General features: G+C 28.6%; 2 protein-coding genes across 3 annotated transcripts in view; one reads left to right on the top strand and one right to left on the bottom strand.

Annotated features, from left to right (window-relative positions):
• Positions 1–20,590, top strand: part of LOC145184131 (uncharacterized) — a 215,289-nt gene that overhangs the window by 18,381 nt on the left and 176,318 nt on the right. The window contains exon 8 of one of the 2 annotated variants that reach the window (XM_090076298.1): positions 3,248–3,665. The exons of the other annotated variant lie outside the window; for it this stretch is intronic. Within the exon in view, the coding sequence (XP_089932424.1) occupies positions 3,248–3,402 (155 nt within the window). The 3' untranslated portion in view covers positions 3,403–3,665. Of the gene's footprint in view, positions 1–3,247; positions 3,666–20,590 lie in introns of those variants that run through there. 2 annotated transcript variants of the gene reach the window in all.
• LOC149893879 (uncharacterized) lies at positions 50–2,422 on the bottom strand. The gene has a single exon (XM_090076420.1). It carries the CDS (start codon positions 1,528–1,530, stop codon positions 472–474), a length of 1,059 nt encoding a protein of 352 aa, XP_089932546.1. The 5' UTR covers positions 1,531–2,422; the 3' UTR covers positions 50–471.

Here is a 20,590-nt window from a genome sequence, read left to right as displayed (position 1 = left end):
TAATATTTAAAAATAATAATTTTCCATTGTAATTTAGTCTAAGAAGATTGTTAAATATGTTGAAATAATTGACTCTTCCATAAAAATAATATTTCATTTAAAGGCACATACTACTTTAACGATCACATGGTTTCAAATTTTAAAAATTTACTTGTTTTCAGAACTCACCTACATAAGATGCATGTTAAATTGAGAAAACTTGGTTTTGTATATTTTGTTATCTTTTTTTAACTTTTTCTAAGAATTTTTTTAATTTTTTGAAATTTCAGTTTAATTCTTAGATAAAGGTAAGTTTGAGAAAATGTTTATTATTAAAATATAAAGATTTAACATGTAAAAAGTCTAATTGCCAAACTTAGTAAACTTAGATGTCAAGTATTTTAGTATAAGTAAATGGACCTAACAGTTATTACATAGTTATAACAGTGATTAGCAGTGCCATTTTGCTCTTATATTTGCTTTAACTCATCATTAGTTTAGACGTTTAGTCGGTTTTTTACATACTAATTCAATGTATTCAGTTAAGTTTGACCTATCTGTTGTTGTCCACTGATCAAATTCTACTTCATCATCGTCTTCAAACTCTCCAATTAAATTATAAAGTTTTTCAACCAATGCATTTATAGTTGCTGGGCATCTTTTACATTTACGCATCATACAGTCTTTATTAGTCATGTCACATACAATATAAGGAAACAGATCTTTGTATGTCACACCAAGAGGATGTAAAAGCAGTTTTAAATTCTGATGAATAGCACAGACGCATACTGAATGTGTTCCTGAAGCACCAGCAGTAATACACCATTTTGGTCGCAATGTGCAAAACCTTGAAAACCCTATTTTTATTTCTGGGTTCATGGTTTTGAAAGCAACAAACAATTCCTTTAAATTACATAATAGCAAACGTTTTTGCATGTGAACATTTTTCTTTATGCTTACATAATCCTTTTTACCAGGCATTATACGACTATATTCATCATCTTCATATAAAGACTTGACCAGTTGAACTGTTACATCAGGAAGAATTTTCCCTAATTTAGGATTAGGCATGGCTAAAATACCTTTTTCTAATGCTAATTTACGTGCAGTTCGAGCTACATAGTTTGTTACATGTAATGTTTCAGAAACTTTTTTTATTGACCAGTCAGTTGGAGCAAGTGTTGTCAGTTGTATTTTTTTAGATGTTGGTGTGGACTCTGCAATTTTATTAGCTAACAATACCATCATGTTATCAAACAAGTTTGCTTTTTCCATATACTCATTACCGAAACTTGACTGTTCTTCAAAACTTTCTTCTGATATATTAAGGGAGGTGGCTACTTTTTTTTTAATGGAGGTTGTTAATGCTGTCAATTTTCGTTTACTTTCTCTGATTTTACCTGACTTATGCAATCCTTTGACCTTAATAGGAGATATTCCAGCAACTGTAAAGTGTGTATTTACACCCTCTTTTATATTTTGAATGGATGTTTCACTAACAATATCAAAATCTTCATCATTTTCACTCATACTTTTTGATAAATGTTTCATAACTTTACTTCAACAGCTTGGACACAACTTTTTTCCAGGTATAAGATTTAAACCTACGGTTTCTGCTTCTAATACAGTATGCATTGTAATCACACGTTGAGATGCTGAAAAGAAAATATAGTTTACATTACTCAAATACTATAAAATTAACTATACTATTATTATAAAACAATGAACAAATCCTAATAAACAACTTATTAAGAATGGTATTACCCATTAAAATGCAAATGGATAAACTTTTACCTCTACACACTTTTTTGTGAGTCAGAAATGGATTACAGCAACTTTTCTGATTACTCTTATATCTCACTATTAACATATCACGATGATGTGTGCATATACTAGTAATTTGTTCTTCTTTCAAGTTTGTTCGTTTTACAAGTAATTTAAGATCATTCCTGTCAATATCTTCAATCAGATTTCTTACTTGGGTATATGATTGTTTATAACAAGCTCCATAATCATTTACAAATGAACAATTGATTTTGTTATCCATATAAAACTATAATGAGGAATTATAATCTAAACACTTAAATAGAAGAAATCTTCAATACAATATTCCTAATGAGCAAAGTACACTCGAACACAAACAATATGATTAAAATGAAAATAAAGTTTTATTTATAAAGAACATTTGCTTGAACAAATAGCTATTAGTTTTAATAGACATACTTTAATTGCCTAATTATCTACAAATTATTGTCAATTCTCTACTAATTATCTACTAAAAATTAGGGTGAAAGTAGATTATAACTAAATATAATTTTATTTAGTTATATAATTTAACAAGGTAATATTTATTGGATATTATTATGTACACTTGTCATTTTATTACTTATTTTATTGATGAGATAATCACTATTTTATTACAATAAAACAATCAATAAAAAGAAAAAAACATTACATAATATTATTTAATTTAATTACATAACTATTATAAAATGAAAGTAACAATGCAAATGACATAATTGTTATGCAATGAAAATAACAAATTTGTAAGTTTACAAAATATTTAACAATATTTTGTAATAACTTTTTAAAAATTTAAATCACATAACACACTTTTTTTTTTTTTTAATTAACTGACTCAAAGTTAGAATAAAAACAAATATAATTGTATTTAGTTCAAAACCAAAATGAATTTGCTCACTTATTTTTTTTTTTTAATTTCTTCAGAAAAAATTGAAAAACCAAAACATCAATAACTCCTCAGCAAAACATAAGGCCAAAATAAAATTGGTTCGTAAAGTAGATATATGTCTAATCTTTAAGAAAATTAAAACCAAAAGTTTTTTCTATCAGTCAGATTTTTTCTAGAGTTATAGTTGTCAATGCTCTTTTTTATTATCATTAGTTGGTGCGTTTTGTAGATCTTGAAATAAACTATATTTTGTTGTTTTGAGAGAAACAAATCTATAATTTTCAGATTAAACAAGATTCAAACTCCTTTAGTACCAAATTTTAGCTTTGCAAAATTACTACAAGCACCTTATAAGGGTAATAGTAAACGGACACATTTCCGGTACTTTTCCCCCCTCATTTTTCAGTCAAAATCTAACGAACTTTAAGTTGCTGTAATTCTTTAAGGGATAAAAAATTTTTGAAAAAAATTCACAGTCTTTCCTAACTTACATCTTTACACTTTTGTGCCAAATTTCAGCGAATTTGGTGATGTAGGGTGCAACCCTTTGTTTTTTGAAAAATTTTTACCCTTTAGTGAAGAGAGAAATCGCTGAAGTTACTAAAGCAATGAATTTTCAGAATGAATATTATGAACAAGTTGTAAAGAAATCAAATGATTTAAAAGTAAAACTCAATAGTTATAACAAAGACAACGAGAATCGTGCGCCAAATTTATTCAAGATAAATTAGCAGAATTAGAAGATAGGAGTAGGCGCAACAATCTTCGTTTTGATGGCTTTGACGAAAGAGAAGAAGAAACGTGGAAAGATAGCGAGTCGAAGATCAAAGAGTTTATAAAGGAGAAACTTGGAATTAAAAACAACATTGCAATTGAAAGAGCACACAGAACTGGAAAGAAGCACGAATCTGGAAAAAGAAGAAGAACTATCGTGGTGAATTTTCTAAACTATAAAGACAGAGAAATCGTTTTAAATGAATATAAAAAAAGAAAACTATGGAACGAAAAAATATATCTAAACGAAGACTATAGCAATTACACAATCGAAAAAAGACGACTTCTATTTACGAAAGCAAAAGAACTTCGAGCTGAGGGTAAGTTTGCTAAAGTTATATATACCAAACTTGTAACGCGCGCCTTAGAAGTATAAGAAATTCTTTTAAATCTTATTTATTTAGTACACAAAAAAATGGTAACAACACAAATATAAAATGAATGACTATGAATCACTTATTTTCAACTTTAGAAAAAAACACATTGGATCTGATGAAAACACAGATCCAGATAGTAATTATTTTAATGACTTAAAAATAGATTGTTTTTATCATTATGCTAGTGAGTTAAAAGAATTTCTTTCTAAAAATGGCGATGAAAACAAAAAAATCAGAATTGTCCACATAAATATAAGAAGTATAAACAAAAATTTTGAAAATCTTCGGCATTTTATAGAAGAAACTAAAAACTATTTTGATATTATTTGTTTAACGGAAACTTGGTGTTCACAAAATGAGCTTAATAATAACTCTAATTTCCATCTTCCTGGTTTTGAAACAATTTTATTAGAAAGAAAATTGAATAAACGCGGTGGAGGAATTCTGATTTACGTAAAACAAAACGTTGCACGTAACATTAGGAATGATTTGTGCGTTTCTGAAGACGATAAAGAAATCGTTACAATTGAAATTTTAAACAATAAAAGCGAAATGTTAAAAAGCAAAAGCATTCTTCTAAGTTGTTGTTATAGGCCACCTGGTAGGGCGTCAGAAAACTTAAGCTTTTACTTAAAGCACAATATTTTTCATAAAGGTAACAAAGAAAAGAAAAAAAACTTTGTAATTGGCGATTTAAATATGGATTGCTTACGCTACTGCGAAAACAGAAAAATTAAAAGATTTTATGATGAAATATTTGTATCAGGAGCAATACCGCTTATCAACCAGCCTACTCGAATAACAAAAAACTCAGCCACCCTAATAGACAATATTTTAACAACAGATGTATATGACAATGACATGCAAAAAGGCATTATAAAATCAGATATATCAGACCATTTTCCCATTTTTCTAACAACCACCGCCATTTCAACTCCTAACTCTAATAAAAGTCAAACTATAAGAAAACGTATTTTCAGCAAAAAAAATTTAGAAACGTTTAAATATCAATTATCATTGTTAAACCGGAAGGATATAAATTTTAATGAAGACATAAATGTAATCTATAATAAGTTTTTTAATACATTTTTCTCGGTGTGTGATGCAAATTTTCCCGTCTCCGAAATAATCTTAAAACCAAAAACCTTAAATAGTCTTTGGATTACCAAGGGTCTTAAAAAATCTTCAAAAATTAAACAAAAATTGTATATAAAATATTTAAAAACAAAATCCCATGCTAATTTACGCATATATAAAAACTACAAAATTCTATTTGAAAAAATTCGTAAAAACATGATTTTTACTCTAATCTAATTACCAAATATAAAAATGACTCAAAACAAATATGGAAAATATTGAAAGAAATAACGGGGAAACAGAAAACTTGTTTAAATTTCCTTAAGAAAATGATTAAAATAAACAATGTTTGTGTTTATGATCCAAATGAAATAGCAAAAGAATTTAATAAATACTTTACTGATATTGGAAGCAGGTTGGCTGATAGGATTCCTCCTACAAATATTTCCTTTAATGATTTTTTGACAACTCCAAATAATTTACTTTCTCCCCATGACTTATCCATAGATTTAACAATTGAAGAGTTTGAAAGAGCCTTCAAATCCCTAAAAAGAAACAAAGCACTCTGTGCGGATGGAATAAACGGGAACATAATTATAGATTGCTATGAAAGTTTGAGCGATATTCTATTTAAAGTTTTTAAAATATCTTTACAACAAGGGGTTTTCCCTGATCTATTAAAAATTGCCAAAGTTATTCCTATTCATAAAGGTGGAGAAAAATCAAACATCAATAATTATCGTCCTATTTCTATCCTTCCTACGTTTTCGAAAATTTTAGAAAAAATCATCTTCGAAAAAACATACAACTACCTGATTTCAAATAATTTACTATATAAAAATCAATTTGGCTTTAAAAAAAATAATTCAACTGAACAAGCCATTATTCAGTTTACACGCGAAGTCTCAAATTCTTTTGCTAGATCACAATATACACTTGGCGTTTTTGTTGATTTATCAAAAGCTTTTGATACAATCAATCATGATATCTTCCTTAAAAAAACTTGAATTCTACGGAATAACTGGTAAACTGATTAAATGGTATAAAAGCCACTTGTCTAATAAAAAGCAATTCGTCTACCACGGAGAAGAATTGCTTCCTATTGATCTTCAAAATAGAACATTAATTGAAATAAAATGTGGTGTTCCACAGGGTTCTATCCTTGGTCCACTTCTCTTTTTAAAATACATCAACGATCTAAATAAGGCCTCGAACCTAATGAGCATTATGTTTGCAGATGACACTAATTTATTTTTATCTAACAAAGATATTAGCAAACTTTTTTTAAATATGAATAAAGAACTTATACAAATTTCTACTTGGTTTAAATGCAATAGACTAACCTTAAACATTGACAAAACAAAGTGGATCCTTTTCCACTCCTCAACAAAAAAACGTTTTTTACCTAATAATTTACCTAAACTTTATATTGATGAAGTAGAAATAAAAAAAGATTCCACTTTAAAGTTCCTAAGTATTTATCTTGACGAAAATATGACATGGAAAACTCATATTAATTATATATCAACTAAAGTTGCAAAAAGTATTGGAATCCTCTATAAGACCAGAAATTATTTAAATAAAAATAATTTAAAACAATTATACTACTCATTTATTCATAGCTATATAAGCTATGCAAATATTGCCTGGGGAAGTACAGGTAAAAGTAAGTTGCAACGTCTTTACCGCCATCAGAAACATGCAATTCGAGTAATATATTTTTTAAATCGTTTTTCAAACACAAAATCTTTATTCAAAGATATATTGTAATTTAATTAATCCTTCAGTCATTCTGTATTATATATTGTAATTTTTTATATGGTTCTGGCGATAAGATCAATATGATCTTCTTCCAGATTCCAAGTTTATATATTTATATTACATGTAAATCACGACATGTAAATAATGTAAACTAAAATTAAAAAAAAAAAACAAAAAAAAAAAAAAAAAACAGAATGGAATTATGAAGAACTTCAAACTTCTAAAAAAAATGAGCAAATACCATGGTATTTTTCTCCTAAGATTGTGATGCTATCAATAAGTGATCTTCATCTGTAAGTAAATGCTAAGTCATTATTAAGAGTTTAAAACTTTGTCCTCAACTTCCACAAATGAAAAGCAAATTCAGAACATTTTTTTGGTAGTCAGCGAAGAAAGATAACAAAAGATAAGACGTTATCGTAAACCTGAAAAAAAGGTTTAAAAATTTTATGATTTAAAGAAAGATACTATTTACTCTACTTTTTTTAAAGATAAAACGTTGTTACTTTTAATTATATTTAACCCATGAAAATTACATAAATATCGGTCAATACTCATGCTTTGAAAAATTACACAATCTTTGAACCAAAAAAGCTGAAAATTTGCACTTAACTGAAAGGCGGTAGAAAAGGGTGAGTAAGTGCGGTTATTCGTTTTCTAAATATTTGGACTTCTGACCCTATTTTGTGTTAATCTAATGCTAAGCATTCATCATTTTTAAATTTTTTCTGTTATGAAAAATTCGTCTCTCTAAATTGTGTTTAGACAAGAAGTAAATTTTTCCGTGTTTTTTTTTCAGACTTACATATAAATTCTTGTTTACTCCAAATCAAAAAATCGGTACCTACTTTTATCTTTCAACCAGAGAATCTTGAGGTTTGAATAACTTTATTCAAAATAGGTTTTCGAAATATTAACACATTTTTTATAAAATGCAACATTTTTTATTTTTTATTTTCTAATTAAAATTTTTATATTTTTTTAGTAACAACTTTTTAAAGAAAGGTTTCATGTTTTAGAAGAAAATTTTTCAAAAATCTTTTCTTTTTAAAATTACTGAATATTTCATAAACATTTTTTGTATTATTTCTATATTTTACATATTTATTTAACATAGTAAAAATATTTAACAATTCAAAATATTTTACGTATTTTAACTTTTACAACTCTTCTGTGTTTTAAAGTTCGTGTTTCGAGCTTCAAGAAGTTGATTCACATCGTATTGAAGCTCCGACCCCGAAGCCATTCTCAGATGTCGTCGATAAAGTTTTTGTCATCATTGAGGTAAAAACGTAATTGTTCAGCGAGTAAAAACATAGAAAGCAAACCTTCGAACTCGTTCTTTGATACAAAAGTATTTCTGATGTTTATCCACATATCTTCAATTATATGATTAGGACTCCATCCATCGATCTGCAATAGGTTACTTAAGAATATACAACCAACGTTAGTCGAACATTTAATAAGAAAATTTTTTTTCCATTAACAAAATATTTTTATGTACAATTAGTTCATCCAACTTGAATCTCCTTCGTCGATAAACTTTTCCATGAAATATTTCTCACGTGAGGCTTCATGAGCAGTTTTTCCATCGCGTATCTTAATCGTCCGTCGATTACTTAGGACATGAAAAGATCAATCGTTCATGGATTGATCTTTTCAAGTCCTAATTTATCGACTGCACTTCAAAGAACCCTTCTATGATCATTTGATCTTCATCTGAAGAAGAAAAATGTTAACATAATATTAACTTTATTACTTATTTGCATTTAATTTGACGTTTTGTGTCAAAATAATGAATTAAATGAAAAGAAATATCTTAAGGAAGATATCAGAGGTCATGAGACAGAGAAGAATAAAATCCTTAGGAGAGGAACTAGAAAAGCTGGCTTTATAAACTTATTACTTATTTTCAGACTTTATGTCAGGTGCATGGAACTGAGTCAAAATACTTTTTTTTTTAAGTAATTAGAATTTAATTTTTAAGAAAATTTGTTATACAATATAATGGTAAGAAATCAAATAATAACTTAATATAAATTTGTTTTTACAACATGTTATAAAATAAAATTTGCAATGGAAATAATAATGATTTTATTATTTAATCCTTTAACTAATTTTTTTACTTTAATTTTTTTTGGAAGGCAAGAAACTTTAAAAAATATATATTTCATACAAAATGAATGAAAAAAAATGTTTTTAACCTGTTTAGAACTACTTAATTATGGCCACATACATTGAATTCCAACCAAATATCGAAAAATCAAAATCACAAAAAATCATTATAATCAAAAAACTTTGATAAAGATAGAGCTACCATTTTGTTTGAAAACCAACACCTTTCAAAAAAAACAAGACCTTCAAACTCACACAGACAATAAAACACCAAAAGAGATGTCTAAGAGTTATTAATACCAGAAAACTGAACTTAAAATTCTATTCCAAAATATTACAGAGAAAACATACTTAAAAAAATACAGATTAGCACATACTTGTTCCATTTAATCCAAAGATTTTGTAAGTGTAAAACAAAAGTTTTTATTGTTCCAATTTTTAAATTTTTTGCAACCAAATTTCTTCAAGAATTGAGTTTTTTCAATAAAATATGTCCCCCCAACCTTTAAAAAGTACTATATATTTTTTTATTACTAATATAATTTATAAACTTACCAATAAACTATAATACGGCATTCCTAAGATATTTAATTCTACATTAAGTTCTACTGCAACCAGCAAATCAAAATAAGGGAAATATAATTGTTAAAAAAACTTAATATATCCTTAATAAAATTATAACCTTGAATAATTAAATCTCTCATTTGTATTATAATAATAGATACATTAATAAACATAGAAAACAAATTAAATAATGAAAAAGAAAAATATAACAGTTAGATATTCTTTAATTCTATGAAAAAAATTGAATTATTTTTTCAAAAAACATTTGCTGTAGTAATTGTCTATCATAATGCTGCTGAAAAAATTATTGTAGAAATTATCAAGTTGAACTTTAAAAGTATTTGAAACTTTTCATTACTGGAATTAAGAATGAGCCAAGCAAAAGAGAAATACTATTCTTAACTATTAAAAAATGATCATAATAGAAAGTTATTAAAACTTCAAATTAATATACAATAATTTTATTTAAACTAATTCCATGAAAAACTTTTCCATCTCCAAAATTATTTACTCTTCTTGCTTGCTAATTATTCATTAACCCATCATACAAAAGGTATATAGACGTCATTTTTAAATCATTTAACTGTTTTTTTTGCATAACTTATTTCACTAGCTAATGATTCCTTTAAGATTCTTTTACATTACATTAGTTATGTTGTACCCCAAATTAACTTTTTTTTTTACATTACCTTAGCTATGTTGTACCCCAAATTAACTTTTTTTTTTTTTAGTTTTCTAGGGTTTGCAGGAATGCCATTTATTCAGATTTTCCAGTTTTTATGTTGTCTTTCACCCATCTATTTCCTTTTTACAACTAATGAAGGAAAACAGCTTAAGTTTATTTAGGAGAACAATTATACTGCTACTGACTTGCATACTCACAAACTTAAGCAAGGATACCTGAACTCTGATTCAATTAAATAAAAATTACATTCTACAAATAGAATATTGAACTTTAAAATTGCATTTAAACAAGATTTTTATAAAACTGTCAACTTGTTTCATAAAAATTTGAAGAAAAATTTCAATGTTTTTAATTCAAAAATTTTTTTATAGATGATTCAAAAAAAAATTCTGAGATTAATTAAATTTTTAGAAGAACACTTTGTGTAGCTTTCTGTCTTGAATCCAAATGATTTATCCAGTAATTATATTTATCAAAAATGAAAAAAAATACTAACAAATCTTTATTGTAACTTTATTTTCAATTACTTTCCTAAATCCTTTGTCAAAAATGTCCGAGGTATCTATTTACTTAGAATAATTAAACATCGTAAATATTATTATGGAGAATTTAAATAATTTTATAGAGAATTTAAATATTTCATTGATACAAGCCATTCTTAATTAAGTTTCATTTGACCCTATATGCATTATTCAAATTAAAACAAACACATTTAAAAAATTATGACAATATACTTTGGTATTAGTGCTATATAAATATTAATATAATATTATATAAGTTGTTTAGAATAGCCACATCAATAGCTGGTTACAAATTTATTTATTTCCTAAGCTGTTGGGTTTTTATACATCATGATTTACATTTTAAGATAATGTAATGATAGTGATAATAATAATAATGATAATAATAATAATATCAACAACAACAACAACAACAACAGCAACAATAATTAATTCAGACTTAAGCATGAAGAGGATCTAAGTTAATTTAATATTGCAGTTGTACTGCTACCTCAATAACAGGCCCAGAAATTTAAGCTAGAAAACCTGGCTTCTCATTTGATTAATTTTAACAAAAAGACATTTCAAATATAAGGGAGAGTGGTGAGAAGTGGGACAAAGGAGAAGTGAGACATCACTTTTTTTTTTGTCATTTTTGTTCCAACTTTATGAGTACAATAAAGAAACATATCATTTCTACCCGAGCATCATTTTTTATTTCGTTTTAGTACATGTTTGTCATTAGATTATCCGAAAAGTTATCCGAAAACATCATTTTGCATAAACAATCGCATGTTTAAAAGGCGCTTTTGCACCTCCCCCCCCCCCCCCCCCCTTTTTTTTATAATTGATTATGATAGAAAATTTCATGCTGATTCAGAAAAATATAAAAACATAGACCTGAAAATCAACGGAAAGTGCTCTAATTCGAAGTCAAAGTTGTAAAAAATCCCACTAAAAACCCTAATATTCGCCATTTTGAGAATAACAAGTTAATGATCTTTTAGCTTACAAAGCAATACATTAATAGCATGATTTATACGTTAAGAAAGTCATTAAAGTATGTTTATCTTGCGCAATTTTTTGTGGCTATGAAAATGGCCGTTTTTTGATTTATTAAAGAATAAACTATAATGCAAGTAATGTACTTTTGTAATAAATTTTAAAAAAGAATTCAACAGTTTTGTTTCCTAATACAAGAATTTTTGAAACTTAGTTCATAGTCGTTTTATCACATTTAAAATTTATAAAATATAACCCTCCAGCCGTTTTCTCAATAAAAAAAACCAGCGTATAATACGATGATAATTATTCATCAATTTGTCATCAATCTACGTTCAACCTTTTATTTGAAATCTTCCATTAATTTCATTTTGTTATAGCACTTTCGTTATACACTGTGAACCAGAGAGACCGCCAGGTTTTATGTCGTGTCACTCAATCCAAACCTTTATTTTTAGTTTAGTATTAATGTATATGGTTAATTAAAAATATTTTTAAAATCTGGTTTACGTGCTAAGGTTGGAAAAATCAATTTTTACATAGTTTACATATTTTACATTGTTTCTACATATATTTATCACGTATAAATATCATAACCAAATTAAACACTTCTTCCATTAAAATCATTTGTTGATTTCTAAACTATTTCAAGATTCTATTGCACAGTGGGCCAGTGACTAGACAAAAGTATAAAAACCAAAGTCAGAATTTTAATGTCATAATGGTTTTAATCAATTATATAGATATTATAAAACAGTTTAAAACTGTTTATATACACTTAAAATTTTAATGGATATACAAATGATGTGGTTGAAGTAGACGCAAATGTAAATTAGAAAAAAAAAATTATAAAGAGAAAAATGTTGTTTAAAAAATCGATGGAAATAAATAACATTTACATAAAATATTGCGCTTTTTAAAATATTATATTATAACTCTATATATTATCTGGATTTTAAAAGTTGTTTGACTCAAATTGGTATGTAATTAACAAATTTGCAGCTACTTTAAACAAGCTTATTATTTTATATTTTATTGTATGACTTTTGTTTTTATTTGACAAAGTATTTTTTTTTATTGCTACATCTTGCTTTTATACTTAGATATTTTGAAGCTTCTATATGTTTCCTTTAATAATTTCATAAATATGGCTGCCACTAGGTGCCACCTTGGTTTTCTTTCACATTTGAACATCTCTTTCCTAACAAAAAATCTGTAATTGCGCTCAAAAATTTTTATTTGCACAAAATTTTAAAAAACGCGGAAAACATATAATATGATCTTACTCATGCTAATCGTAGTACTGAACAATAATATATATATATATATATATATATATATATATATATATATATATATATATATATATATATATATATATATATATATATATATATATATATATATATATATATATATATATATATATATATATATATATATATATATATCGTAATTCAAATTTAGTTCTTGTTAATTTAGCGCTTGTCAAACCAAATGGATTTAATAATCTATTTTAATTGGTTTGGTTGGGGTTACTCATTTTAGATGTTGAACTGCTGTTTTTATTTAGGCTTAATGAGTGTCACAAGAAACGAAATTCACCAGTTTATCAGACTCAACAGTCTGTCAATACATAAAAAAGAAGACAGTATACTTGTATACAACTTTATTAAAGAACATGATTTGAAGTTTCAAGGCAAAAAGTTTGAGAGTCAATTTCATTTATTTATTTCTGAATATGGTGAAAAAGATGGACTCGAAGTAAACTAACCGATGCAAAGTTTATTAGGAAGAATTCAGCTTGGCTTGAAAATGATTTTAATACCACATTAATGAAGGAGAGTAAAAATAAACAACTCGGCAGACCTACATTACCATTTGAAGATTCGTCTTCAAAAACAAAGAAAAGAAAAGTTGCAACTTTGTCAGCTTCAAATTCTTGTGAGCTGTTGTTTGCTAGTGGCACACACCTGTGGAAAGAAGGTAGAAGAAAAGATGCTCAGATAGCAATAAAGTTGGCTAATAACAAAGATGCTGAACTAGATCATTCTGATAATACATCTGAAGAAGCGTTGGCTCTTTTGTTAGATAATGAGATGAGCAAATCTCAGTATCAGCGCTTAAGAAACAATGCGAAAAGCAAAAAAAGTAATTTATATCCACCATACAATGATGTACGTGAAGCAAAAGAGAAGTGTTTGCCTAGTCGTGAATCATGGACAGCAACAGATTACTCTGCAGGCATCAATTTCCAAGCATTGGTAGATCATACTGTTCTGCGGCTGTTGGAAGTACAACATGATGTTATCAATTCGTTTGTTTTTGATAGGCTAGTTCTGCGCTCAAAGGTAGGTTTTGATGGGTCAACTGGGCAAAACATTTATACACAAGTTACTGATGAGCTGGAAAACAGAAGCTTTGTCCAAGAAGCAAGTTTGTTTCTTACCTGCTTTGTACCACTTGAATTGACAGGATTCTCTGGTGAAGTGGAGAAGATTGTTTGGAGAAATCCACATCCGTCATCAACATTGTACTGCCGAATTGTGCGGTTTAGGTTTGTAAAGGAGACAACTGATGTAATGAATGCAGAGCATCAATTTCTTGAAAATGCTATTGGAAACTTAACTACAACTGCTGTGCCTAAGTATGAAAACTTAGCTGTTCTTCACAAAGTTGATGTTACTATGATAGATGGAAAAGTAGCCACTGCATTATCTACAGTTACTAATTCAAGTCAGTGCTGCTCAGTTTGTGGTTCAATACCAACTCAAATGAACCAACTTAATATTGTTTGCAATTTGCCATTAACTCAAACCGGATTGAAGTATGGTTTGTCAACACTTCATGCATGGATTCGTAGCATGGAGTGTTTGTTAAAAGTTGGCTACAAAGCTGAAGTAAAGAAATGGGCATCAAGGTCAGATGCAGACAAAGAAAAAGTTAAAGCTAAAAAGAATTTAATTCAATCTCGGTTCAGAAATGAAGTTGGACTGGTGATTGATATCCCCAGGTCTGGTGGTTCTGGATCATCAAATAATGGCAATACTGCCCGACGCTTCTTCAGAAATGCTGAACAAACAGCAGCAATTATTAATGTTGATGTGCATTTAATTAAAAGGATATATGTTGTGCTTTGTACTTTGTCATCTGGTTTTATGATTGATGCCGATAAATTAAAAGACTATTGCTTAGAAACAGCACAGCTTTTTATAAAACTTTATCCCTGGTACTATATGCCACAGAGCTTGCACAAAATCTTGATACATGGGTGGCAGGTTGTTGATGAGATGGTGTTGCCAATTGGGATGATGAGTGAAGAGGCCTTAGAAGCACGAAATAAAGACTTTAAAAAATTCCGTGAATTTTTTTCAAGGAAGTGTTCGCGTTTAAAGACAAACGAAGACCTTTTACGGCGCTTTATGTGCTCATCCGATCCAGTAATCAGTGCTTTACGATCACCGAAGCACCCTAAAAAAGAAAATTTTCTAGATGGTGTTGTGCAACTCTTAAAAGAAAGCCATTCTTTTATTTTGTAATTTCGCCTGAATTATGTTGTACATAATTATTTTGTATTTTTAAATATGTAGACCTACCACTTACTAAGCTTGTACTACTTGTAGTATACATTGTCAAAGATTTTCGGTGATTGTGAATGCATGGTTACAATAACACCCATACAAATTTGAAAAGTAATGTAGAAGCTTGTAAAATCTGCTAATTACAAAAACTAATTAACTAAGCTAGAATATAATTATTTTACAGGAAACCAAGTTTATCTAGCAACGAGTAATAGCACGTGTAATAACACTAGTTAATATGACACGTGTAATAACACATATTAAACTGAAAAAAGATTTGCTTTCTGCGAGCGAGGATCAAAGGGAGGATTTCATAATAAAACACGTGCTAAATAGTGTACTTAGCACAAATAAAACATATACAACTAATAAAATTTAGCTGTTGCTAAGTAAAATTAGGTATCCATAGCAACTAAATAAAAAATACATTTACTTTTTTAAAAAGCGTGACCTCATATTGGTACTTATGTAAAATTTGGTGAACATAGCACTTGTAAAAATATCTTAAAAAAAAACGTTAAATGTTTTTGCTACCCAAAATTAGGTATCCATAGCAACGAATTACAAAAATAACACCTTCATAAGAAGCGCAGACATCATATTATTACTCATCCTAATTTTAGTCAATATAGCCCTAATATTAAATTAGTTATGAATTTTGTCCAGTAAAAGTGAATTCTGGCCCACTGTGTATTGTAGGTATTACTATTAGCAACCTTTTCAATTAGATTTGAAAAAGCTTTTCAAACATGTAATAGGAGCAAATTGATTTTTTTTTTTCCCGCTCCCCTAACTTTTCGCTGAATCTTGTGGCACACTATTAAAAACATACAACCCTAAAATGAAAGTTGTTCTTGTGAATTAGAGCTTTGTGGCTATGAAAAAAGCCGTTTTGACAGGATTATAGTCACTGTTCTGGACTTGTTGACTTCTTTTTGTCTCTAGGGCTGCATATCAAAGTTAATGTTAAATTCTTCTTCCATTAAAATCAACTACAGAGAATAGCAGTTGCTCTCCATGTCGAGTATGCTCTTCTTTACATTTAAATCTACTCCATGTAGGCTTAAATTTAGAATGAATAGCTTCTCCACACTGTTCAGCAAACTTGGATAGGCCACAGTTATAGTATTCAACAAAGGGCTGAACACGACACAGCAAAATGTGAAACTTCCAACTTACTGAAACTTTTTTCCCTAGAACCTGTGCAAGATCTTGGGTAGATAGGAAGGAGTTTTTTAATTTAGCAAATGCTAACTTATAATCTGACTCAAGAGTTCGACCAAAACAAGAATCCTTTACTTTTTTAAAGTCTTTTATGCACTGAACTATAGGTCTAAGTTGAGGAACCTGAGATGTAACAACTTTATCAAGTTCATCCAGGTTTTTCAAGATCTTGTTGAAATTATTTCCATCCCAACCTCTACCTTGGTACCTTCTCTGAAGAACATTTTTAGTTTTCAACCAGTCATCAAAGTCATGCCAAGTATCCATAAGCAGACATCCTTAAGTAGATACAACTCCAATCAAAAGATGCAATTCAGGAGGTGGTACTAAATGCTGGATTAGAGTATCTGGATTCTCCTCTAGGTAATGAATCCTTGGATATATCACATTCATATAATGTTGCATGTTAGATTTCTTAGAGTTATTTTCCACAACATATTTTTCATACCAATAATCTAGACTCCCAAGAGTTGTTAGTTTTCTACATTCTTCATTTCTCAACCCTTCACACCACAGGCAAGCTCTTTTTCCTGCAAGGCCTGACAGACCAAACACAGCATTGGCACACTTTAAATCAAATGCTGCAAAAAACTTGACATCTTGCAAATTGAGTTTTTCTACAAATGCTGAATGAAGGTCTAGAGCACGTTGATTTATCAAATCCAGTATGAAAGATGATGACTCTTGAACATACACAAGATCCTTTGAAACTTTTCCATCTTCACTGTCTAGGAAACCTATCTTTAAAAATATTTAAGTAATGTCATTATTACTTTATACACTAAAAAATAGCCTTCACATTCAACGACTTGTTGAAGCATCTCCAGATTGGGAAAACTTAGGGCAACTTGTTCACCTTGAATGGTTTCCAAACTTATGGCAAGAGAGATCAAGTTTTTTACAGCAACTGAAGAAGAACAGTTGTGGGTGTGTCCAGGTGTTAACATTGAGAAACATTTTCCACAGAGCTTTAAGTTATCTAGGGAAGAAGATATGATTGGTTCTGTTTCACTACTTTGGAGCATTGAAGCTGAACTCCTGGTCAGCATCCACTCAACCTTAAAAGGTGATATTTAAATACAAAACTATATAAAGATAAATGTTTCATAGTGGTATAGTTTTTTAAATAAAAAGGTAAAAAAAAACATCAAATTTTATAGAGATTAATAGGCTTACTTTATAACAACACTTTAAAAAATTTTTTGACTTAAAAAACAATTTTATTTTTTAAATTTGAGAATTACTTTTGATACTCTCTCTCCCCACGAGCCTCTGGGTGTATTGCCCGACTTCATCAAGTAAAGGCTTCTTCTACAACTAGAGCAAACTACAGTTGGGTAATTACAAATTTCAAGGGAATACCCAGGATATATATACAGCTTCATCAGATCTTCTATTGTTGAATTTACAGGGTTAAAAGACTCTGACCTTGCTCCAAAAATTCCCAGCAGCAGCAGCAAAAGTCATTTCGTTCAATGACAGCAGTCGATGAGCTAGCAACAGCCATTTTCGTTTATTAAATAAAATTTAATAAATGAAAATGGCTCCTGCAAGCTAATGATTAAAAACATCAAATCCAAAAAAAAACACGGGTGTCTTGTTTTAAATGACATGGTTTTATAAAAAATATGTAATTTTGAGAAAAATGTAACTTAAAATGCGATCTTTAGAAAAAGTTATTGTAAACTTTTTTTGATTTTTTTTTTAAATTGATTTCATAGTACCTGATTCTTAAATAAGTATATGTAAAAGTTATTTGTATCACTTGATAGAAGACACCCGTTTATTTTTTTTATTCTTGCATAAGACTTAGGCTTTTCATTACCCACAATTTATGTCGTCATTACGACGACTTTTTTTTACCGATTTTTTAGTAACTTTTTTAAGCATTTATTCAAAGCTTTTAATAATCATTTTTAACATGTTAACACGCGATTTTGATTTAAAAAACATTTTTAATGATCAATATAAACTAATACTAAACTAATAAAAAAGGTTTTGGTTGAGTGACACGACATAAAACCTGGCGGTCACTCTGGTTCACAGTGATATAATACTTTAAAATAATAATTCTAAGGCTGATGGAAACCGGCTCTTTTTATTGCGCAATGTAACGGTAATTAATTTTTGTTAAAAATGAAAACATTTAGAAAAAGATTTTTTAAAAATGGCGAATATTTGGGTTTTTAGTGGGATTTTTTACAACTTTGACTTCGAATTAGAGCACTTTCCGTTAATTTTCAGGTCTATGTTTTTATATTTTTCTGAATCAGCATGAAATTTTCTATCATAATCAATTATAAAAAAAAAAAAAGGGGGGGGGGGTGCGAAAGTGCAGTAGCGCCGAAAAACTATACCAGCAAATTTTTTTTTAATTTGCTGTTAGTAAAATTTCGAATCTTTTACTATATAAGTATCATATAAAGATATTGAGTGATTCAAAAAATAATTTGATATTAACTAGCTTTTCAAGTTTATACTGTTCTGCATCGGACCAAAATAACAATAAAAGTTCTACCTGAGCATTAGAGATTGTAGCTTACTCGCAGAGAAAGATAACGTTGCATTTGTAAGTCTTCTTTTCTCATTGGAGTTTCGCGTTCAGTTAAAACTTTGCAAAATTACCTCAAATACATTCAAAAAAAACGCCGCAAACTAAATTAACAACATTTTCAAAGAAACTACGTCAATTTCCACTTCATGTAATTGCTTTCTCGTTGTGTAATTAAATCAGTGGTCGGCAGGGTTGCCAGATATTTTGCGATACCCGGTAGCCAGAAATATAAAATAAAGTATCCAGAAATGGCCAAAAGTGGCCAAAAAGTAGCCAAATTCTCCCCGATCGCATTGGTTTAATTTTCAAAAAGTAAATCTTATTGGCTAAAATAAGACAATCGGATATAATTTGTCCTACGATTCCGTAAAAACTGTCGTAGTTATAAAAATAAAATAAATAAAATCAAACTGTTGTTCTTGTTGTTTTTTTTTTTTTACTAGATATGTTATTACTTCTTTATTTACTTTTACTATTACTTCGTTATTACTTTGTTATAACTTCTAATTTAGAAGTTATAACAAAACATTAAACATATTCAACTATTTATATTATAATTTTTATACCTTATATCTGCATTAATAAAAATAACATTGTGAAATTTTAAAAAATAACATTATTTTACACCTAATAAATAAGTAATCATAATTAGCCTACTATAATAATCATTTTAAAAAATAAAATGGAATAAAAAAACCAAACATAGCTAAATTGCCGATAAGCCGATTATTTTTTGCGGTGGCCAGATTCACGGATTTGGCCACTAAGTGGCCAATCTAGCAACTCTGGTGGTCGGCACCATATTTCCAAAGGGGCCCACTTGCAAAATTCTTGTTTTAGTTGCGGCCCACAGCAATAAAAAAATTATATATAAAAAAGGTTATATTACCTATATAACAGAATATAGTATAGAATTAGATCAGAGGTCGGCAAATTGTGGGCCGCGGCCCAATTGTGAGCCTTTGCTACACAATTTGTGGGTCCCAAGCCACCTAACCGCATAATATACAAAGTAGTGTAGTTGTGGGCCTTTTAGTTGTTTTCCAGGCTGTAAAAATTATAAAGCCTCCTTATAAAATACTCCCTAACACCAGATCTTGTCATTTTAGACATAGTAAAAAAATAATTTTAATGCACTCTAACACTGTAGCACTTTAAGACTTTAAATAAGATCTTATACTTAAAAGTTAAATCATGCTAAAAAATTACTCAACAAAAATAAAAACATTCGAAAAGCACGTCAAAAATAATTAGAACATTCGAATTTGTTCAGATGAAGTAACTCAAACAACAATTTCATTAATTTAACGCTGTAAAAACTATTTCATATCAAATATACCAGTGGTAAAAGTTATCGTCTTTAGAATGTTTTTCGCACTTTTCTTGAATAAAAATACTACATTGTTTAGATTTTTTACGAAATAAGTATTATAAGAGAAATAGTCGGCAAATCTTTAATGTTTTAAATAACCGGTTTTTTAAGATGCAATATTTGGAAATTGAATAACCAAAAATTACTTGAGTATAACCAGTTATCGAGTAACCGGTTATCGAGTTTGGATGCTTTACTCAGAAGTTGCAACTCTGATAAATACACACATTAACTTGCAAAGATATGCCAGGTAAACATGAAGCGAAGCGTAAATATGCACGTCACTGGAATGAAAAATGGGAGCTGATTTATTTCTTCACTGAGGGACCAAGT

This window comes from Hydra viridissima, unplaced genomic scaffold (genome assembly GCF_058129835.1).
Source record: "Hydra viridissima isolate aposymbiotic clone 2 unplaced genomic scaffold, HvirCarnegie_v1 scaffold_1, whole genome shotgun sequence".
In the NCBI taxonomy this organism is placed as follows: domain Eukaryota; kingdom Metazoa; phylum Cnidaria; class Hydrozoa; order Anthoathecata; family Hydridae; genus Hydra; species Hydra viridissima.
The sequence above is the reverse complement of the archived record's forward strand: the minus strand, read 5'-3'. Positions and strand labels throughout refer to the sequence as shown.